Source organism: Gopherus evgoodei, chromosome 5 (assembly GCF_007399415.2).
Source record: "Gopherus evgoodei ecotype Sinaloan lineage chromosome 5, rGopEvg1_v1.p, whole genome shotgun sequence".
In the NCBI taxonomy this organism is placed as follows: Eukaryota; Metazoa; Chordata; order Testudines; family Testudinidae; genus Gopherus; species Gopherus evgoodei.
Window position 1 is genome coordinate 122204516 of NC_044326.1, and position 24584 is coordinate 122229099.

General features: G+C 40.1%; 1 protein-coding gene across 4 annotated transcripts in view; it reads right to left on the reverse strand.

Moving 5' to 3' along the window:
• The window catches only part of CCSER1 (coiled-coil serine rich protein 1), a 1155265-nt gene that overhangs the window by 671188 nt on the left and 459493 nt on the right, over positions 1–24584 (reverse strand). For all 4 annotated transcript variants that reach the window (XM_030564825.1, XM_030564826.1, XM_030564828.1 and 1 more), the window contains exon 6: positions 8171–8381. In XM_030564825.1, the coding sequence (XP_030420685.1) occupies positions 8171–8381 (211 nt within the window). The remainder of the gene's footprint in view (positions 1–8170; positions 8382–24584) is intronic.

Sequence of the window (24584 nt, forward strand, 5' to 3'; positions counted from 1 at the left end):
CCAAATCCGGACTGCCATACATTTTTTAACAGACCCCAAAAATCTTTTAATTTACTTATTATCATTATTGTTGATTTTTCTTTATTTTCTCCAGAGTCTGGACCTCGACTATACCTTGAGCAAGAAGTTTGGACTTTGACAAAAAATAACTGATTACCCCTGGTCCATTGTATGTTCTTTGGTTGTTCTGCGGTCTTGCTCATTACTCAATCCACTACCTGTAAAAAGATCAAGGGTGACATAAAACATCCTTATCTGATGTTTGTAATAATGTCGAATGGCTTCGTCAGTGCGCTGTTGTGTATTACTTGGCATGTCATATTTTCACAGAAAACTTGGAAAGATGTTCACAAATTGCTGTGGGATTCCATAGTGGCATAGCAACTTCCATAAAGCTGTTCTATCTGTGGTATCAAAGGCTTTTTGGACACTTATCCATATAAAGCAGTGACTGCTATTTCATTTACAGTTCTACGATGATACGTGGGGATAATATTTGATCTACATATGATTTCTCCTGTCTGAATCCTGCCTGTTCTTGCCATAAACTTGAATCTACTGCATTCTTTATTCTGTTTAGAATAATACATGTAAATACCTTACTTGAGATAGACAGCAACTGAATGCCCCAGTGGCCTATTACTGTAGCTTTTTATTGAACTGGATGCACTACAAATCTTCAGAGGACTCAGAACTTCTTCACTAGATTTCCTATAAAGACTGTACATTACAGATTGGAATTCCCCTAGCAGAATCAGAACATCAGTGAGCAACATCAGCTAAAAGTCATTCAAGACACTCATATTTGATTTCATACACACCAGTGAGGTTCTCAGTTCTTTCCTGAGGGCAATATGGTGCCAGCTCCCACAAGTGAATGGCTGATAGCCCCCAACACATTCAAGACATCTAAGACAACACTTAATATCTCTCAAATCCAATTATATTTACAGTTTTGCCAGCTTCAACCCTACCTCCAAACTAATACTCTGAATAAGGTCTTTGGGAAGATTGTGTTAAGGTAACCTTATGTCAGAAGGGGGCATACACACAACATATTGTCTGGTCCAGTTTCAGATTACTTTGTTCACTGAAATTCTGTATGTACTAGGGGATTTCCTGCTTTATAGACCCTACGTGGCTGCGGGGAGTGGGGGGAACATCGTGGGAAGGTGTTGAAACTATTAGTGGACATTTTCAATGCCTGTCTACTGAGGGCAAGGTGTAAGCTTTCCTCAACTGAATGACTCCTAGTCACCTACTTTAGTTATTTGATTTATTTATTTATTAAATAAAAATTCCACAACAATTGCAGTCTTGTTAGCTATTGCCATGAGTTTAATCTCCTTATTCAGGATAAGATTAATGGGAGGCTAAACCCAGGGCATCACACAATTCTAGCCCAGTCCAGCACATAATGTTTTCGCCTAATTTATGGCAAAACTATTGTCCATCTGTTAGGTTCTTCCACTGTAAGCAAGTGCAACAGGAAAATACCATATTGTTCTGGCCAGTATAACACTTTGGTGGATTATAACGAAACTGTGCCTTTGGAATAGTGCTCAATGCTTAAGAATTATATTAAATAATATGTCTAATATTTTAACTGAATGAACTTCTTGATACAAATACACTTTCTGTGTCATTTCTTCTACTATGGATTACTTCAGCTGCAAAATAGCAACACTATCACCATTTACAGATTAGTTATTGGTGTGTTTTTCTTGTAGATTGAAGCCAACCTCTTTTTTTTTTTTTTTAAATTGAATCAAGACACTTGTAAAACATGTGAGTTTATAATGAAACATATAATATTCCAGTTTGCAGCTGGCAAGACTGCCAGAAACCAAATTTTGGGCGGCTTGAATTTCCCTTATAAGGAATATAGATTTAACTTTTGCTGCATTATCTCTTTTAATTGAACATTGTTTTCTAGTGACTCTGCTTTATAGAGACTCTTGATGAAAGTGAGAGAATTTGCATTTAACTGCAGAAGAGTACAGTACTTGCTTCACATAAATTGTTTCTAAAATTCACAATATGCTCATTTAAAAATACTCAAGATACTTCAGTTCTGCATCTGACAAATTTGATGGATTTTTTTTCATGGAATATTTCACTAATAGCTTCAACAGGTTATGTGCATATGTGCTGTTATGATAACTGGCCATACAAATTTACCCTAATTGTGAATTCAACTGTAAAAAGAGAGTGTAAGTTCATAAGATGTCAAAATAACCTATAAAAAGAAATGTTGATGGGAAAAAGTAAAAAAGGGAGAAAGACAGACTGAATTAATCCAAACAAAGAGGCTTGCTGATATAACTGAAAGACAGTATTAAGATCATGCTTGGTCAACGAGAATAGTGTGAAACCAGAAAACCATGAATCAAAATTGCTGTGCTGGAAACTAGGCCTAACTGGTAGACAAATATAAGAAAGAGATGGACTATTCCACCCATCACTCCCTTTTGGGGTCCCTAAAGAAAAAGACTTTGGGAGAAAAATTGGCCAGTGGAGTGAGCTTCAGGATCATGGCTGCCACCACCCTGGAACCCTTACACCCTTCATCCCGATCCTAAAAATATCCTGACCAGTCCAGACTAGAGAGAGGAACCCAGCTGACACATCCACCTTCCCCAGCTCTGGCTGAATCCCAAACACCACCTGGGATGTAAGACTGTCCCCCATACCCCATCCTTTCCCTGCTGTGTCCTTTTTCTTCTGCACCTTATTTCTTCTCTTTCCCTTGTTTCTTCTGTCTAATAAGAATCTGGCTTAGCTAGCCAAGATTATATATTTTGCAACACTGCTGTAAGCCTATGACAAGAAAGAGGCAGCTAAATGCAGTGCCCTAATCAGCCTGATGCTGATACAAGTTTGCCAGTTCTCATAGTGGCTGATGCCAGTGTTTCTCCAGCAGTGAGATTGCAGGTGAAAGTCAACACCAGTGACAAAAGCTGCATTTTCCATCTTTGTTACTCCGTTTGTGTGTTTGTCTTGTTTTGTCTTCTAGAAAATGAGATCAGAGCAGCTCCAGTCCATCTCACCTAACTTCTCTTTTATTCAAAAGGACAGATATTACCATCTTTGATAACATCTAAAACACTGTCAAACCAGGGGTGGGGTTCCTTCTAAAAAAAAAGAGCTAAAGGGAAATGGAGCAAGGGATGTGGTTAAAATGAAAGCCTGAATTAATATTTTACATGTCAAAAGCTTTAACTCTTTTCCTTTTTTTGGTATCTTTAATTAAAGGTTAAAATGATTTTTCATAGTGTATTTGCTATGGTATTAAGCAGGTTGAGGTGTTTGTATACCTAACCCGAACCTTGTTTAAAATTGTTTAATATTGGACAATGTCTCAATTATGTTAATACCTTTGAGCCCACATATTCCATATAAATTAATGCAGTATAACAACAATGCTTAATCAACCAATCCATTATACAGAAACCCTAATGTATAGTTTAACGACTGCATATGAAAAGAAAAGTTAAAAGAGTTTTGCTAAGATCATTAATAACTAAAAAAAAATTACAAGGAAATAATCCAACAACATGGCTACAGTAACATTCTAAATTAAGAGAACAAAACTAAAGTAGACCTCGAAAACAGAAGCAACCTTGTGATATGTAAATGATACAAATTAGTTTATCTTCAGAAAAAAGGAAAGGTATGTATATTCACAATAAAAAGTCACTGTATGTGACACTATTATTATTACTCCACACCCATCCTGTGTTTATAAATATATATTACATATATTCCTAGCCTTCAAAAAATGTTAGAAAGCATATGTAGGTAGACTTTTCCTTTTTCTTCTGATTTTCACTACAGTGCTCCTCCTTTCCCCCTACCATCCAGGAGTCTGTGCAATCCTGTTCCTGAACTGCCTGTTCTGCTACTGGGATTTATACCCTTACTCACAGTTCTGAGGCCTGGTCTACACTACGCGTTTAAACCGAATTTAGCAGCATTAAACCGATTTAACCCTGCAACCGTCCACACAACAAGGCCCTTTATATCGATATAAAGGGCTCTTTAAAACGGTTTCTGTACTCCTCCCCAACGAGAGGAGTAGCGCTGAAATCGGTATTACCATATCGGATTAGGGTTAGTGTGGCCACAAATCGACCGTATTGGCCTCCGGGCGGTATCCCACAGTGCACCATTGTGACCGCTCTGGAAAGCAATCTGAACCCGGATGCACTGGCCAGGTAGACAGGAAAAGCCCCGCGAACTTCTGAATTGCATTTCCTGTTTGCCCAGCGTGGAACTCTGATCAGCATGGGTGGCCATGAAGTCCCAGAATCCAAAAAGAGCTCCAGCATGGACCGTACGGGAGATACTGGATCTGATCACTGTATGGGGAGACAAATCTGTTCTATCAGAGCTCCGTTACAGAAGATGAAATGACAAAGCATTTGAAAAAATCTCCATGCTATGATAGACAGAGGCCACAGCAGGGACTCAGCACAGTATTGCGTGACAAGCGTAACGGAAAGCCAAAGAATCAAATGGACGGCTCAAGGAGGGAAGGAGGGAGGGAGGGAGAACTGAGGACTCCAGCTATCCCACAGTCCCCACAGTCTCCGAAAAGCATTTGCATTCTTGGCTGAGCTCCCAGTGCCTGTAGGTTCAAAAACATTGTCCGGGGTGGTTCAGGGTATATCTTGTCAATTTACCCCCTCTCCCCCCACGTGAAAGAAAAGGGAAAAAATCGTTTCTTGCCATTTTTCAATGTCACCATATGTCTGCTGAATGCTGCTGCTAGATGCAGTGCTGCGGTGCTGAACAGCAGCATCCCCTCCCCTTCCTTTCCTGAGGGCAGACGGTACAAAATGGTGGAAAATCATCATCATCCCGTGAGTGCTCCTGGCTGGCCTCAGTGAGGTCGGCCAGGGGTGCCTGGGTAAAAATGAGAATGACTCCCTGTCATTCCTGGCAGACTGTACAAAATGCTTGGTAACCGTCCTCATCATAGCAGCTGGAGCCTCAGCTCCATCAGCCCTCCCCCCTTTCGAGTCTAAAGAAAAGATTCTGTACTCCCTGGACTATCACTGCAGATGGAGGCTGCGCTGCTCTCTCCCTCACCCTTTAATGTCCTGCCTGGACTATCATAGCAGCTGGAGGCTGCCTCCCCCTCATTTTACCTCGCTAAAAAGTCAGGGTTTCTTATTCCTGCATTCTTTATAACTTCATCATAAAAATGGGGGGACATTGCAACGGTAGCCCAGGAGGGTTGGGGGAGGAGGGAAGCAACGAGTGGGGTTGTTGCAGGGGCACCCCCTAGAATGGCATGCAGCTCATCATTTCTGCGGGATCTCTGGGGCTCGGACCCGGAGCGGCTGTGCTCTCTGGCTCTCTAGCACACTTGCCCCATATTCTAGGCAGGACTGACTCTATTTTTAGACAAAACATAAAGAAGGGAATGACCTGGGGAGTCATTCCCATTTTTGTCCATGCGCCCCCGGCCGACCTCAGCGAGGCCAGCCAGGAGCACCCATGAGAGCAGCAGACGGTACAAAATGATTGATAACCGTCATCACCAATTTCCAATTGCAAATGGTACAAAATGATTGATAACCGTCATCGCCAATTTCCAATTGCAAACTGTGCAAAATGACCGATAACCATCATCTCATCACCAATTTACAACGGCAGACGGTGCAATAGGGATGGTAACCATCTCTGCTCCTTGCAAAGGCAAATGAATGCTGCTCTGTAGCACTGCAGTACCGCCTCTATCAGCAACATCCAGTACACATACGGTGACAGTGACAAAAGGCAAAACAGCCTCCATGGTTGCCATGCTATGGTGTCTGCCAGGGCAATCCAGGGGAAAAAGGGAGCGAAATGATTGCCTGCCGTTGCTTTCACGGAGGAAGGATTGAGTGACGACATTTACCCAGAATCACCCGTGACACTGTTTTTGCACCATCATGCATTGGGATCTCAACCCAGAATTCCAATGGGCGGGGGAGACTGCGGGAACTATGGGATAGCTACGGGATAGCTATCCACAGTGCAACACTCCAGAAATCGATGCTAGCCTTGGTACATGGATGCACACCGCCGAATTAATATGCTTAGTGTGGTCGCATGCACTCGACTTTATACAATCTATTTTACAAAACCGGTTTATGTAAAATCGGAATAATCTCGTAGTGCAGACATACCCTGAGAAGATAGGAGAGTCATTGAACATTTGCAGCCTATATATTTAATAAAAAAAACAAAACAGAGATAGGCATGTGCAGAAAGCCACCTTGATTTCAAGAGGTGGAAAAGGAGATCAGGAAGATTAAATGAACAAGAAGCAATGAGACTTGGAAAATTCAAGTTATGGAATAAAGAGGGGTAGAAGACAGGAACAAACAAGAGGAAAAGCTAAGATTAGTTATCCAAAGGGAGTACAGTAATCTAGGAGCTGCTACACCCATCATTGGGAATAAGCAGGGGCTATCTTGAAGTTGTACCTTATCTTTTGCTGAGATAATTTTGTGAGTGTTTTTTTTACTCATAACTTGGAGTAGAATACAGTATAACTGTGTATAAAAATGATAGAAGGCTTAAGCTTATGTCTAAAGGAAATATGATAATTCATTATGTGAAAATATTAAAGGACTCTTCCTGAGGTGAGAAATAATTAAAATGCTAATAAACCTAACTATAAGAAAGCATTTTTACTCAAACAATCCCAAGGGGTAGGCATATCTTTTGAAGATATAAAGGGTTATACCAGTTGAAGAGAAATCTGTATGTGAAATACTCCCCGCATTACTGTTATTATTAATTACTATTATATTTATAATAGTATATTAATAATAATTATTTGCATTACAATAGCTCATAGATGTCTCAATCAGGTATTGGGACCCCATCGTGCTAGGAAACATACAGGTAAAATAACAAAAAGATTATTACTTTTCTAAACATGGGCAAGGCTTATACAATGTTATAGTAACACAGTGACAGTGTAAATGTTGGCCGTATGTATATTTGCATCGTAGTTTAACAGCTGACATAATGTCTGAATTTGCTAATGATAGCTTGAAACTTGGTTCCCAAAGACCTGTAAGGAGTTGACTGTACATGGAGGACTCACCATTGCTTACTGACACCCTATCAAGAGGCATGCAAATATAAGTAGGTAGCATAAGTCACAGTTCTGGAAAGCTCTGCATGGACCGAGACATTTCCAAACATCATCTGTCATCTAATAACCAAAGCTACCAACAGTTAACCTTTGCAATTAAAACTTGGAGCCTATGCTCAATCAGTCTCACAAGAGTAGAACTTCCAATGTTTGTATTTGTTTTTGTCTTTCTGTTCTCTATATTATTTACAAATGAGTATTACTTGGATTTGACCGTTAATATTGTGAAACGTGATGAATGATTGTCTAAGAGACAAGAAACACTGTATCTTGTGGGAGGACCAGAATACAATTTGGCTTATCCAGTCCAAATTACCTAACACAGTTAACAAAGAAGAGGCTCAGAGATGCCTTAGTCTATTTGTAAGGGTGGCAGAGTTGGCAGACACAGGGTCCATGCTAGCACTGAGGTTGACTTGTAATTTTCCCGATGGGCGTTCCACCCCTTCTCCCAAGGCCCCACCCTCACCCTGCCTCTTCCTGCCCCCACTCCACCCCTCTCTGAGGCCTTGCTCTCATTCCCCCTCTTTCTGCTCCCATTCCACCTCCTCTCCGTGCCCCCACACTCCAAGCACCTCAAGCCCAGTGCTTGAGCCCTGGAGCACCCCCAGAGTTGGCTCACTGTATATGTTGATATATAGTGAGCCCTTTGACGTACCAAGGTATAGTTAGCTACTGCTACAGGGTCAAAGTGTAAAATACAAACTAAAACAAGACATGCACAGGATGAAGCAAAACCAGTTAATATAGACTTTTTTTGTGACTCACAGTCTTGCTCACATCTAGTCCACTGAGCACCTGGGCTGGGATTTGCAAAGCTGCCTGAGGCACTGGGACAGTCAAAAGCCATCCTGGGAGCCTACATAAGAGTTGTTTCCATGTTTTTAAGACATTCTGGGCACAGAAAAATAGACTCCATTCTGTGCCGCTCAATATTTCCCTAAACCTCTCTCCACTACCTAGCCTATTAGCATTGGCAACTATTCATCTTACAGATGATTAAACCATTACCTCTTGAAGAACCCTCTTCATTTTCAGCAATAACGTCTTTACAGCTGTGCAATCCTGCATCATCAGTCGGAAGGGCAAAGATTCCATGCCTCCACCTTCTTCCAGGCCTGCAAAAGGCCACTCCACAGCGGGACTGCTGGCCACCTGGCTGACACGAGGACATCTAGCTTCTCCTTGGTCTACCTCCTTTGACAACTTCAGAGAGAGGTTCCTAAGATGAGAAAATATAAACAAAATTTGGCTCGGTGGTACTTTTTAGGCTCTCTCCCTTTATGACTATTTGGAGTGAAACATTGCTAACATTGAGCTTTCACTCTCTCTGTTTATAGTGCATATGATAAAGAGTTTATGAATAAACACAACCAACTTTTTGGAGAATAACTTGACTAGCCTTTTTAAGGACCCATCGCCCGAGGATCTAGCCATCACCATGTACATTTAGGTAAACTTCAGATTGTTCTAGAATTGAAACCAACTTCTCCTCCAGGTCCCACGTTATGATAAAGCTACTTTTTTACAATGTGAAGTGTAAGTGGAATATCACTTCTAGGAATTAAATTGCTGGGGATACATTTTATCCCATTTTGCTATATGCTCAAATTAAATGGATGGGCATAAGTTTATGATTAAACTGGCTACGTGGGGTTCGCAACTGGGGGTTGGGACCCCTCAGGGGGTCATGAGGTTATTACAGAGGAGTTGCGAGCTGTCAGCCTCCATCCCAAACCCTGCTTTGCCTCCAGCATTTATAATGGTGTTAAATATATGAAGAAGTATTTTTAATTTATATGGGGGGTTTCACTCAGAGGCTTGCTATGTGAAAGGGGTCACCAGTACAAAAGTTTGAGAACCATTGGCCTACATGCAATGAAGTTCACTGTCTTGTTCATTATTATTTTTTATTATAGTTTTCCATATTGCTATAACTTAGAATTTAGCCCAACCCTTAAGGAAATTAATGAGGAGGAAAACAAAAGGAAATAGTACCCTTTAGAGTTTATCCAATGTCATAATTATGTTTATTTTATTGTTTGGAAATTGCAGTTTGAAAAAAGAATGAGCAATCTGAAGTTGATAATGATCTCCATAGCTTGTGTAAGAAGAACATGGGAGAACATATGAGAGAGAGTCTATCAAGAGCCACTGAACTCAACAGAAAGACTCCCATTGACTTCAATGACCTCTAGATCAGGCCTTGAGGCAGCAAAAGAATACCATTATGTTAACCTGACATCCTACCACCTACCCAAACTATCTGATCTGCGAACACAGCATCAGACCAAGGCATCACTCTCACTTAGATGATAACAGCTCTGAGTTCTAAGTACAACATTGACTCCAAGAAGAAGCTCTAGCAATCATAACATGATTTAAAAACAGATTATTTGGCAATTTGGTGAAATGGCAAAGCAAGCAAATGCATTATGAACACTTCTGTCCTCAAAAACTGTTTGTAACGTTCATGCTGTGCCTTTTTACCTGAGACCAATGGGAAACAGGAAGAGAATGCTAAGTGAAGCACAAACACCAGAATGTAGTAGTAGTTTGTGATATTGGTACATTAATTAATTGTTAAATTACAAAAGAGTTTCAATGGAATTACTTGTCATATCCATACTATAATCAGAAGAACATACTATCATTAAAGATGTTAGTACAAGTGGCAATGGAAATAATGCTTATTGTCCATTTAAAATACAGTTAAAATTTTCTGCTCCATTTGAAATTTTTGTAAGCAAAACAAAAAAAAAGTAGTTGGTGTTTTGATTCTGAGTTTTAGGGTTTAGTATTCAATGATAAAGCAAGAAAGGTAACAATCTTCCCAGTACATTTTACTTTAATGTTAAATTTGGTTCCACAAGAACAAACATAAAAAAAAAATCGTTTTTTTTTTTCCTGGATAAACAATTCCCACTGCCACCCTAAACAAACAGAAAATGCTATTACCAGGACAATCTCTTATGGATGGCTCATTAAGAAGTTATGAAATATGTAATGTGCATTAGGGACAATGTGCACTTGGGAAATGCACCAAAGAAGTCACTGATAAACCAGGCATAGGCAAATGCTTATGATGGACAATGGAAATAAAATTTTCTAAGCCTGGCTTCTCAAGAATATCACTTGGGAATGAAATAATTTTGTTTTTCATTATTAAAATATATTGAAACAACGTTTTGAGTGGAATATTTTATGTGATTCAAATGATAATCTGGGATGGATATGGTAAAGTTGTGTGAGAGCCAAGAATATTATCTAGCTGCTGATTCATGGCATTTATTAAAGCAGGCTCAGGTATAAATCATGGAAGGAAAAAGAGACAAACTTTCACTGAGCCATTAGTTACATGAGAAGTCACTTTTTCTCTTCAATGTTTATTTTAAAACATACTCCTATGGTGAGAATTTATATCTGAATGAGTTTAATGAAACTTACCAACACATTGTTTGACCGAAGTAAAATGAAATAGCACAAACTCCCCACCTCCACACCGGCCCATTTCCTGGCTAATGACTGCAGGTTGGCAATTGAAATTGCACTAGAATGTCAGCAGTCAAGAAAGTAAGAGAGGAACCAGAATTTCAACCTGCTATCACTCTAGAGGAGGCGGTCATGTTGCAGGCAGAATGCACCTACCAAGAGAAAGAACAGCAGCAAAGGGAGTCTTTAATAGTACACCCGCATTAATAAATACAGTTTTTTTATTTCTCCCAGTGCCTCTGCATCAGCAGCAGTGTTCTACTTCACTTGTGGGCACAGAAATTATCGCCACTCATGGAGTACCATTATTCCAAAAAAGATATTGCTTACTAAAATCGTCATTGTGGCACTTATGTATGAAATGGAGGTGTCCTGGGAAATAAAATAAATTTGGGTCGGATCAAAACCCATTGAAGTTGACAGAAGACTTTTCATTGGTTTCTGCTTTCTTTGGTTGCCATTAAAAGGTCAATATTTACCAGTAATTGCTTCAGAGCAATAGCTCAGACACTATGGTATTTTTGCGATACTTGCAATAGGAAATATCTCCACAAAGTTAGAAAACTTCTGAGGTGTCTAGCACAACTACTAGTGCAACTTTTGTTTACTGCAAAGGAAGCTTTCCAAAACATGATGTTTCACCAAGCACATCATTACTAATGTACAATTATTCTGCTATGCAATTATGTAATATAATGTAATTTATCACCCAACTGCAGTAAAGACTTAGCACAAAAAGGCTCTTCCATGAATTTGTTGTATTCCCTAACTAGTAAAAAACCCCCACTGAGTTTGGTGTTGTGTTTCAACAGTCTCAATATTAAATGTTTTAATAAAGTCATTTCAACATTTCCAAACTGACAAATTTCAAAATTTCCATTCCACAATATATTTTGAGATTTTGACTTTTCATCCTCATTCAGTATGATCAGAAATTTTGAAATGTTGGAATTGCCTGCAGGATAGAAATTCTATTTTTCAACAATCACAGTTCAGGGCAATTTCCATGATCCAGCTTGAGTACCCCCTCCAGGTTCCAGGGTCCTCAGATGTCACCTCTCGTGTGCAAACACACATCTCTCTTCTTTCTGACTTGAGTTTTTCCAGGCTCCACACTTCCCTGCCTACACTGTGAGTTCCCCAGAAAGTCAAGAGTGCCTAAGCAGGCCTGCTTTGCTTTCTCTTCAAAGCAGTGGTGTAGCCAGTTGGAGGGAGCAATAAAAAAAAGAAAAAAGGCTCTACCCTCTGTGGCGCTTTTACTCACCCGTGGCACTCCAGGTCTTCGGCAGCGGGCCCTTCACTCTCTCCGGGTGTCTTCGATGGCACTGAAAGACCCCTGCTGCCGAAATCCTGCCGAAGACCCATGGAGCAAGTGAAGGTCCTGCCGCCGAAGTACCGCCGAAGACCCAGAGCGCCGCTGGGTGAGTAAAATAAAAGTGCTGCAGCAGGTGGTGCCTTTTTTTTTTTTTATTACTCCCCAGGTGAGTACAAAGGCACCAAGAACTTGACAAGGTGCCACTTGTGCTCAGTGGGGGAGTGATCACTGCCCCGCTCCCCCCTTAGCTACGCTACTGCTTCAAAGGCTAAAAACAGTGTTATTGCCCACAGGTATAAGATTCCACACAGCTCTTATTGTGAATGCATTACAGAAAAAACATATTAAAAACAATTAAAGAACCTACATCCATGCGAATAAGCTTACCAGAGATCACCCCCAACTCCAACAAGGGCTCAGGCAGGTGGTCAGTCCTTCAAACCACAAGGGGTTTTTCTGTGGTTATAAGCTTATAACAGCTTTTAGTGTCGAACAGACACACCCATGAGTCTCCTTTATAGAGTTAGGGCCTTTGATGTTGGAACCCTGGAAACAGGTAATCAGCATGCAGTCACCTCCTCTTCAGGGCTAGCTTCAAAGGACTGGTTTTTTTGTTGTTGTTTTTTTTTGCATAAGTGGAGGCAAGCAGGGGATTTGCATTTATCTTACTCTAGATATTTCCCAGGAAATACACGTCATAGGTCTTGTCCCAAAATGTTATTCTTGTCTGCCACATTATTCAATATGGTCCGTTGATCACCCAGGCCCACAACAATGTATAACCTTTGCATTTAATACAATGGATTCCAAAGATACTTAAACTTAATTCAGTAATATCTCCCAAAGATTTTTCAGGAAATTGCCATATCCATCACACCAGTCATCTCTAGAACTGCTGCAAAGTCCGGAAATACAACAAGAGTGCTTCATAACAAAATCATTGATTTGGGGGAACAGACACTGCCACCTCTTAATTGATTTTAAAGAGCAAAAGAGTGAGGAACTGACACAGAGGTTAATTATTTATCTAATTGCTTTGCAAGCAAGGAGCAAGAGGAAACAATCTGCAACGATTCTGTTTACATCTAGATTTCATTTGTGTCTTAACCTTTTTTTATTTGACAACCTGACAGATTTCAAAGGGATTTAGGCATCGAGGGGCTTTGGAAAATCCAACTAGGCCCCTATCTGGAACTTTACATGCCTAAATACCTTTAAAAACTTGACCCCTAAACTCTAATGCATTCCCAGATGGACCAGTTTCTAGAAGCTGTAAGCCCTTATGCAAGAATGCCCTGCTGCCACCCCTGGAAAGTGTTGTCCCCAAAAGTGACAGTGAGAATAAAACAGATTTCAACTATCACTTTTGGGACATGGGAAGAAAAGTAATTTCCCAACTTGACTTCATAGATTGTGACAGCACTCTGCACAGCACCCAAAAGTGCTACAAGCAGCCCTCACAGATCACAGAAATTCAAGGTGAAAACCAGACCATGCTGAAGTCAAAGGCCACACACCCATTGACTTCAGTGGGGGGACCAGGATTTCACCCCTACTGTTAAGTACTCCCCATGGATCACCTCAGCCATGAAGCATGCCTCCACATTTTACATTAGATGAAGCTTCAGTGTAGTTTCCAAGGGGAGCTCAATAAAGGTTAAATGACAGTAATTTAATCATAAGGTTCTAGCAGTGTGAATCATAGTGACAAGAGATGCATCAGAAGGACTGCTCACAACCTCCAGACTAACTTAAAATTGAAAATGGTACTAGGTGCCACAGTTGCTACCTGCATATGGAAGATGCACAACTGGATCCAATATGACACTTCAAATTTCAAACTATTTGACAAGGGCCATACAAAAAACTCTGAGAGTAGGCATGCTTACAACCCTGCCCATTCCTCTAGATGCCTCTCTAGACCTACTGCCATGATTTCTGTTTCATTTGGGTTAAGCCATAATCAAATTACCTGCATCCACTCCCTCACGTCTGTTGGATGCTGGTAAAGCACAGAGACTGCAGTACCTACATTTAGTGAATCGGTATAGCCACCAGACAGCCCAGCTGTACTCCACAAGCATACTTAAAAGAAAATCTTCTGCTGCCATGCCGCAGCCTGTGTGTTTGCGTCTCAGAGACTTCCCAGTCACTACAGGGGAGTCGCATCTTACGCAGGGCTTAAGTTCTGAAGTCAGCGCACAAGGCAAAAATCACGTATAATCAAACGTTCATTGAGCGGAATGGTGGGCGGAATCAGCCGCACAACAGGTACAGTATTTAAATTTTTATTTTTCTCTTTTTTTTTTCATTTTGCTGAGTGCGTATAGTTAAAATCGCGTAAGTTAAATGTGCCTATGATGTGACTCCACTGTAATCTAATGAAATAGTATGTTAAACAACCAAAAGAGGTACACAGTAATGCAGTTCTTTTTATGCCATTTTCACTAATGAATTTCTTCCCATTCCAAAGCATTTTTAAAGGGTTTTACAGTACACAGGGGTAGGGGAGAATACGATTTACAACTTGAGCTAGTTAGAATTATTTTTACTTCTTACTCGTCCTCAAACCAATTATTTTGAAGAGTTTTTAGTAACTTAAACTTCCCTTACGCAAAGATTCCCAGATTACGCTGAGTTTAATCTTCTTAGTTGTCATCAACAGTGCTCAGGGCACTGGCATAGTGGAATTAGTTTAAACTAATACAATTGTTCCCTTAGTGTCTGCACTTCTCGATATCAGCTTAGCAACACAGAGAGCATCTAACACTGTCCACCTCAGGAAGGCTCTACAAGCATAGTGAAAGACCTCTGTTGGAAGCACTAAATATACCCTGTCTGCTGTCTGAGGGCTTATTTTCTAAAGCAAGAGCTCAGATAAAGCCTTCAATCTCAAATGTTTTTTATATTCATTGTTAAGCAGCATTTTGGTAAAAACAAATCTTTTATTCATATTTTGATCCTGTCCAGCGAGCTATATCAGAATGTACATTTCCTATTATTCAGAAAACTGTTATTAGCTAAATACATAGATAGCAGCAGAATGATCCTGATATGTTTGTTTTTTCTCATTCAAGCCTTTACAGGTTTACTTCCCTAGCTTTCCCTCCTATCCAGATTTTTTTTTCTTCTTCTGACCAACTGTCAGTGTTACAGCTGCATGGGATCCTGTTTCAAAAAAACCCCCAAATTACTCGTTCAATAAGGTCAACAAGGACATACAAGACTAGAAAAAATAATTATAAATTGCTTTCTGGAACAATCTGCCTCACATATTCACCACTATTTAAAAAAAATGCCGCTCAAACATGTATATGCTTATATTATTATTTACATTACAATGGCATCTAGAAGCTACTGGAACTGGGCCTCAGTCCTGGTAGGTTCTAAGTACACATAGTAAAAGAGAGCCCCTGCCACAAAGATTTTACAATCTAAATACAGATGACAGACAAATGTTGAGCGAAATAATGGATTATTTTCCCCATTTAACAGATGGGGAACAAATGCAGTCAGTTGTTTTTTTTTAAAGGTATTTAGGTACCTAAACATGCAGATAGGTACATAGGGGGATTATCAGTTAGGCACATAAAAATCTGTCCCAGAGAGACTAAGGATAATTTTTTTTCAAAAGCACTTAGAAGCCTAAGTCCCATTTTCAAAAGTGACAAGTGTCTAAGTCAGTCAGGCCCTTTTGAAAATTATACCCTGGCTACCCAAGGTCACACAAACCATCTATGGCAGAGTTAGAACACAGATCTCCATACTCTCAGTCTAGTGGTTTAACCACAAGACTGTGTTATCTTTCCTTTGCTTACTACAGCCAATAAGCATATATCTCCATATGCCTTCACAGCTTCTGAATGTAACGTTTGCATTGCTGTAACTGCTAATACTTTGAAAGTTGTACAGATGATGAATTATCAAATTAAAATGCATGGTATGGTAAGGTAGCTATTGTTTGACATTTTACAGCTTTTAGTACTGTGCATCACTTATTGGTATTTTCATGCTGAGATTTTTCAAGGTCACCCCGTGGAAAAATCATGTACAATATCTGTCATTACCAATCTATGCACACACACACACATGCACACTATAATGGCTAGTGCTGCTATAAGTTAAAGCTCTGTCAGCCTTTCCATTATAACCCCTTTTCTTTCAAAGGTTTATAACTCAGCCATAAAAAACTTCCTCTGGGCTAAAACTTGGCAATGAAGAAATATGGAAGCAAATTTTAAAAAAAAAATCTCTATTTTTCAGCTATCATTAAAGTACAGGAGATTAAAAAAAGATGTCATGGAGAAAGTACTAAAATATGGACATGTATAGTAGTAATTTTTCTTTCTTCATGTTCTTCTACACTAGTCCAAAAGCTTGGATGAGATTTTTCCCATCCAACAGAGGGAGACAAAACAATTGAGATTCTGATGTCATCCTCCCATATATAAGGAGCTTGCCACGAAATAATTATATTTGCAAACGTTGAAAGCTACCTAATAAGACAAGGTAAAACAGTGTAATAACTAAAAAGAATTAACCATTTGGAATAGTTTGATGGGACTCATTAACTATCTAATTTATATGAAAAAGAATCAGAAAATGGTAAACCAGGGTGTATTTGATCACTCCAAACTCCACTATGCAATGCAAGTTCCAAGAAATCTGTGCCTTTGACTTTTTTTTAAACAATGTAGCAACTAAACAGATGGTATTACCAAATATCCACTAATTAATATCTAGCTCCTCCATTCTGTCTTCAGAACTTGCTTTGGAGGAAACAGAGTTTTCTATTGATATAATAATATAATAAAGTCAGTAGAATTATAGCAATTTTTAATAGAAGTAAACATGTGTTCTTCAAAATAAAATTTATCTCCAATATCTTTCCTAGCTTTCTTTCATGCAACTTGCAATAACAAGCTACAAGAGTGTTGTGTCCAAATGCAGAGGATACCTCATGTCTATATTACGTACGGAATTCGATTAATCTGTCAGGAAGAAACTATGACTATAAAAAACATCTTATTTCATTATCACATAAAACAGTTAGAACCTAATGTTATTGTTAAATGAGCTTTTATGTTAAATCCCCTTTTATGTCCATTTAAGGAGAGCATGTAATGGATTTCGAGGCATAATTTATAAGAAACTCTAGTAAATGCATGTTACTATATATTCATTTTTGAAAGCTCGCAATCTACCAGAATTCTTAACAAAAAACTAATGTATAGGTTGGATTAATCTCTTAGCTTTTTGGGAAACATTATGAAATGAAACGTTGGAAAAATCTTAATCCCATTGACAAGTATCCAACTCCCACAATGATGTGGAAAGCCCAATAAAGAACTAAAGTTACAAAACAAAGTTAAAACAATCTACCAATTATTACCATAGGGTGTGCTGCTGACTCATTTTTTGAATCTAGTGCCTGGCACTGGAATTGTGAACATTGTGTTTTTGGCATATGGGGTATGTGTATGTCATACTCTCTCTCTCTTTGTGTGTGTTGGGGGGGAGCTGTCATTTAGGACAGTAGCTTTGCACAAATACAGAACTTCCATTTACTGTCATAATAAACAGATTCTGGAAAAGTGAGAGATTAAATAAATCATATCTTTTCCACAGTTAAATATAGAGATAATAAGCTTGGTTGTGATTCGCTCTTACAGTGCACCACAGGGGAAAGGAAAAAAGAATAAGTAGTCTCCCAAGAACCAAACAGAATTGCACTAAAGCAGTGGTTTTCAATCTATTTACCATTGTGGGCTGCATCCAATACTATCTGTATGGTCCTGAGGATGTCACATTTGCAGCAGCTGTGTGCTGATGGGCCATAAGCGGCCCACGGGCTCCAGGTTGAGAACCACTGCACTAGAGGAAGAGCAGGGCTGATCCCAGGACTTCGTCCTTGGGGAGTGCAGTGCCCCACAGCAGCATGGAGGGACAGGGAGAAGGTGACTCCAATCCACCTACATGCCAGCCACCAAGGCTGGCCATCCATGTGGAACTGGGGGGAGAAGATACTACTGACAACCTTGAAGGGCTGTAGTTTGTGAACTTCCCATGCACAAGGAAGCTCCAAGCAACACTTTGCCTCTTGAGGCACCAAGCCTCCAGTGCTCTCTTGAGGATGATGTGATTCCATATAGGGTGACCAGACAGCAAGTGTGAAAAATTGGGAAAGGGGGTGGCGGGTAATAGGAGCCTACAGAAGAAAAAGACCCAAAAATCAGGACTGTCCCAAGAAAAATCAGGACATCTAATTCCTAATTCCATACCCCTACTTACAACAGGCTAAGTACTATTAGTAGAAATATAGTCGAATAGATTATTAGGAGCAAATTCCCAACCATGTTTGGGGCTGTAAGCAAATGAGTTATGAGGAACAATGTGGGATTGTTTCCTTGTGATGGTGTAATTCGATGAATTAGTGGTCTCACATTCATTTGAGAGGTTTCTTTTACTAGGCAGGTGTTGAAATTTGTGCACGTGTTTTAATTAATGAAATTAATGTACTTCAGAAGCACATGTTCAATTTTTTTAATTAGACATTAAGAGACCAAAGGAAAAGAAAAAGCAATAAGCTAATTAAGTGTCTCAAATAACCTAATTGCTTTATTCTTACACAACATAATAAATCACTCAGTTCCATAGCATAAACATGTTTAAAAAAAAAATCATACGGAGAGACTTACCTGCCTTCAAGAAAAGGATATTTCAACAAGATTTCCATATTGTGTTCTCATGAAAGCCCCTTTTAAACTAAATATTTTTTCTTCTAATCTATAGTGTTACCTGTTATGAAGGTAAAATCACAATGTGGAGAATGGAGGCCAGCGGCAGTCTGAAAGGAAGTGTTTGGTTCATGTAGTTAGAAAGACTAAAAATCGAGGCCTAAAGTTAGGCTTCTAAGGCCATAGTTAGGCACCTGCAGAAAGTGATGAGCATCCAATTTGGAGACGTAAAGGTACAGTTAAAGCTCATCATAGAGAAAAAATGGTATGCTAAATTTAAAGTTACTTGCTGAACTGTTTGGTGGATAAAATATTTTTGCTTCAATGCATTGCTACTTATTGTACTTAATATAAAGCTCACATAAACCATGCAAGAATGATTGTTTTATTCTCCTTGCACTATCTCATCCCATTCCAATTACTCAGGATGCAGCATCCATAGGCTGTTAACTTTGGTTCTTGGAAGATTACGTAAATTAAGGCTGGACTCGTTCATTTCAATTATGTGCATTCTGTTTGAGACAGGTTCTGCTCTCTGGACTTTCTCCCTGCATTAGCAGAATACGTGGAGCTACTGTAATTGTAAATGTTTGCAACGCCATCTGTGTTTAAGGTTGAGACAAAAATTAAAACAGGTATTGTACTGTAAGATACATGTCTAGAAAAATAACAGTAAATCAAAAACGTCTGTTTCATAATATTCTTTGCTATATGTTTTAAATTCGCTATGACCATATCGAACACATTCTGAGCAATAAAGAGTGGTAATACTTTGGAAACATTTTCTTGGACCTTAACAGCAAATGTTACCATATGTGTTATCCCAAGCTATATTAAACATGCTGGAATTAAAATACTTTTAATTTATACTTATAATATTGTCTTCTGCAAGTGGTTTGTTATAACCAGAGTAGTTACATACAGCAATAATAAATAAATGCAATACTTGATCACCGTTGAAATGTTATGTTGCCTGTCCCAAATAAGATCAGAACTCTGCTGGCTATCTAATGACTACAGGAATAGGTGGAGCCATCCGTGTCACCATCTTTCATGATTGGTGGAATAATATGCATGACTGGAATATTGGTATAGAAGGAAACAGCTTGCTCAAGAAGGACGGGGGAAGAAAGGGAGGAAGTGTTGCCATATTGTTATAGATCGATAGATAGATAGATATGAGATGGAAATAGGAGACAGATTTACTGAAAGTCTGTAGGTAAGAATAAAAAGGGGAAAAAACAAGGGTGATGTTATGGTAGGGGTCTACTACTGACCACAGAATCTGGAAGAGGAGATGGATGGAGCTTTTTTTTTAACAACTAACAAAATCATCCAAAGAATGGGATTTAGTAGTGAAGGGGAACTTCACCTACACAGGAAGAGGCGAATAAAGGTGTCATGAGGCCCTGGGCCACACAACAAGTGGGCCACATGCTGGACTCCTGCTTCCTACTGCCCATTCCCACTCCACCTTTTCTGTCTGCAGTTCCGTCCCCATTCTGCCCATTCTGACCGTGGCCCCACCCAGATCCACACCATTCTGCCCCCTCCCCCCACCATTCCACACACAGTCAGCCCCTTGCTACTTCCCCACCGCGGTGCTGCAACATTGGTCTTTCTTCCTCCCCATCTCATGGCCCCAAGACCAGAGAAGATCTGTCCCCCTCCTGAGGCCACAGCTAGAGCTCCTCCAGTCCCAGGGCCATAGGCGTAGTTTGACTGCTATACTGGGGGAACAAAGCATACCCACACACATGCATGCCCGCACACATGCACGCTGAAGCTTAGTTCACTGGCTCTCTCCTCCCACTTACAGTGGTACCTGGGCTGCCGGTGCTGCAAGAGACAGATATGTTCTGGTGCTGCTGTAGTTGCCTCCCTGCTAGGCCTGCTGCTGCCTAGGAGCGCCACATGCTGGACTACTGCTTCCCTCTGTCCATTCCTGTATCCCCTTCTCTTCCCCACCTCCTCCACATTCCTCTCCCCTTCTCTTCTCCTCACCCTACCTCCCTTGTTCTGCTCCTCCCTCCCCCCCATGGTTGTAGAGGAAACAGGCGGGCACTAGGACAGAGAAGGCAGAATCCAGCTGCTGAGGCAGGACACAGAGCACAGGGGAAAAGCTGCTCCATCCCGTGCCCCATGAACTAAAGCATGTTGTGGGGTGAGGTGGGATAGCACTCACAGAAACTTGGTGGGAGTGGCAAGTGACCCCTCTTGCCTCACTTGTGTTTAGGAGGGAAATGCCCCCACTCTGCACCCCCAAACTACACCTATGTCTGGGGCTGCAACTGGGTCTGGGTGCTGGGGTTTCCCCCATGGCCCGGCTCTCCTGCCGGGGAGAAGGGTCAGGGCATGGTGGCGCTTATTTTTCTGGGGCACTCCAATTGGCTGGGGCCCCTAGGCACGGGCCTCATTGGCCCAGTGGCTAATCCGCCACTATACCCAGACATGTGCTGGGAAAATAATACAGCAGGGCAAAGATTATCCAACAAGTTCTTGGAATGTATTAGAGACTTGTTTGTATTTATTTATTTATTTATTAAAGAAGGTGGAGAAAGCTACTAGGAGATAGGCTGTTCTGGATTTGATTTTGACAAATAGGGAGGAACTGGTTGAGAATTTGAAAGTGATCATAAAACGATAGCGTTCATGATTATAAGGAATGGTAGGAGGGGAAACAGCACAATATAGATAATGGATTTCAAGAACGTAGACTTTAGCAAACTCAGAGACTTGATAGGTAAGATCCAATGGGCAGCAAGTCAAAGGGGAAAAACAGTTCAAGAGAGTTGGCAGTTTTTCAAAGACACATTATTAAGGGCACTAGGGCAAATTATCTCACTGCAAAGGAAAGATATCAAGTGTGGCAACAGACCACGTTCGCTTAACCAAGAGCTCATCAATGATCTCAAATTCAAAAAAGAATCTTATAAAAAGTGAAAACTAGGTCACATTACAAAGGATGAATATAAACAAATAATACAAGTACGTAGAGACAAAATTAGAAAGGCCAAGGCACAAAATGAGATTAAATGAGTGAGAGACATAAAGGGTGACAAGAAAACATTTTACGAATACATTAGCAATAAGAAGACGACTAAGGACAGGGTAGGCCCATTACTCAATGAGGGAGGGAAAACAATAGCTGGAAATGGGAGAAGTGCTTTTGTTTTATTATTATTACTATTATTATTATTATTATTTTAGTTTTCACCAAGAAGGTTGGAATTCTAACATAGTGAATGCCAGTAAAAATGAGGTAGGATCAGAGGCTAAAATAGAGAAAGAACAAATTAAAAATTACTTAGACAAGTTAGATGTCTTCAAATCACCAGGGCCCCATGAACTACACCCTAGAATACTCAATTAACTGACTGAGGAAATATCTGAGTCATTAGCGATTATCTTCAAAAAGGCATGGAAGATGGGAGCGATCCCAGAAGACTGGAAGAGGGCAAATATAGTGCCAATCTACAAAAAGGGAAATAAGGCCAACCTGGGAAATTATAGACCAGTCAGCTTAACTTCAGTACTGGAAATAATAGAGCAAATAATTAAGCAATCAATTTGCAAACAGCTAGAAGACAATAAGGTGGTATGTGACAATCACCATGGATTTGTCAAGAACAAATCCTGTCAAACCAACTGAACAGCTTTCTTTGACAGGGTAACAAGCCTTGTGGATGGGGGAATGAGATATATGTAAGGCTTCTGATACTGTCTCGTATAACCTTCTCATAAACAAACTAGGGAAATACAACCTGGATGGAGCTACTATAAGGTGGGGGTATAACTAGTTGGAAAATCATTCCCAGGGAGTATTTATCAGTGTTTCACAGTCAAGCTGGAAGGGCCTATCAAGTGGGGTCCTGCAGAGATGAGTTATAGGTCTGCTTCTGTTCAATATCTTTATCAATTATTTTGATAATGGCACAGGGAGTACACTTATAAAGTTGGTCAACAATAACAACCTGGGAGAGGTTGTAAGTGCTTTGGAGGATAGGATTAAAATTCAAAATGATCTGGACAATCTGGAGAAATGCTCTAAAGTAAATAGGATAAAATTCAGTAAGGACAAATGCAAAGTACTCCACTTTCAAAGAAAGAATCAGTTGCACATATACAAAATGGAAAATGACTGGCTAGGAAGGAGTCCTGCAGAAAGAGATCTGGGGGTCAGAGTGGATCACAAGCTAAATATGAGTCAACAATGTAACCCTGTTGCAAAAAACATCATTCTGGGATGTTAGCAATAGAAAAAAATTGGATTTGTTTAGTATGGAGAAGAGAAGACTGAGAGGGGACATGATAACAGTTTTCAAGCACATAAAAGATTGTTAAAAGGAGGAGGGAGGAAAAATATTCCCCTTAACCTCTGAGGACAGGACAAGCAGCAATGGGCTTAAATTGCAGCAAGGGCAGTTTAGGTTGGACATTAGGAAAATCTTCAGGGTGCTTAACTGTCAGGGTACTTAAGCAGTGGAATAAATTGCCTAGGAAAGTTTTGGAATCTCCATCACTGGAGATTTTTAAGAGCAGGTTAGTCAAACACCTGTCAGGGATGGTCTAAATAATACTTAATCCTGCCATGGGTGCAGAGGACTGGATCAGATGGCCTCTCGAGGTCCCTTCCAGTCCTGTGATTCTATGATTTTATCACATATCTCACAATATTTGGCGTTTTTACTAAAGCCCAAGCTCCTGGAGTCAAATGATTCAATAAGAATCGCATCGTTCATTATTCCTAGCCCTCACCGTTGCAGAGGAAAACTTGAAAATGCGACCCAAGTGCACCCTAAAGCTCAGAATCCAGAAGACAAAGAAGAAGAAGGTTATTAGATTTTTAAGCAATTTCATGATTTCCAGAGGCCTTATTCATTATTTGTGAATGCTTTGGGATGGTAATGTTCACCCATATGTGCACTCAGGGACCCCCCAACCTTGAGACACTTCCATTATCAGGGAAATCGTCTGATTGGCTGTTGCCAAGCAAACCTCATAATCATGCTAAAATTCATCTGTGTTTTGGGGTGGGAAGGAAGCATGGAGGGAGGGCATATTGGGACAATAATAGCAAAGCAGGTTGAGTGAGACACCTTGCAAGAGGAGAAGAAAGAGGGGAGAGATGTCTTGATGGAGGAAGAGAATGAGAATGGAGGAAAAACAAATAAGATATGTACCCGTTATAACTTTAACATTTTGATTCCTTATTGTTTGCCTTCTTGGTTTGGACTTTACATTCTTCAGACAGGGACTGAGTGTTCCTTTGTGTTTAAATAGAACATTTAAATAGCCAGCCACCATAATTAAATAGTGGTGTAGGAATACAAAATGAGTGTATGAGCATAAGTATGTGTTTAGCATTGGCTATCTGAACTTCAAGGATAGTTTCCCTACTCAACCACAATATATAACAGCAAGGGCTATGTTGAGAAGTGTATTCCCTAGGTAACTTTTTGCATTTCTTTTCAATCCCTCTATAAAAGGTGTGAACACCTATCTCCTAATACCATACTTTTGGCTCCAACTTAGGCCTCCCTGAATGTTATCTCATTTTCTCTTTTTTATACACTGAAGAGCGCCTGACATTTAAAACCCGATAACAGTAGCTGCCTAGTAGCAAAGGGGAAGGTTTCCATTCACACCAAGCAGCATAAACACTGATCACTATCTTTGTTCAATTGTCTTTGAAACAAAGCCCAGAATGCAAAAGACTGCTGGGTACAAAGAGTGGAAGGATGATAACAGTCTTCCATTCTGCAGTGACCCCTCCAGAGAGAGCCACCACCATTCAGTGGTGCATATAGTGAAAGGCATTTGTCACAAAGGGAGAAAGTTCTGTTCCTATGGCAGGACAGAGGATTATAATGTTGTTTTC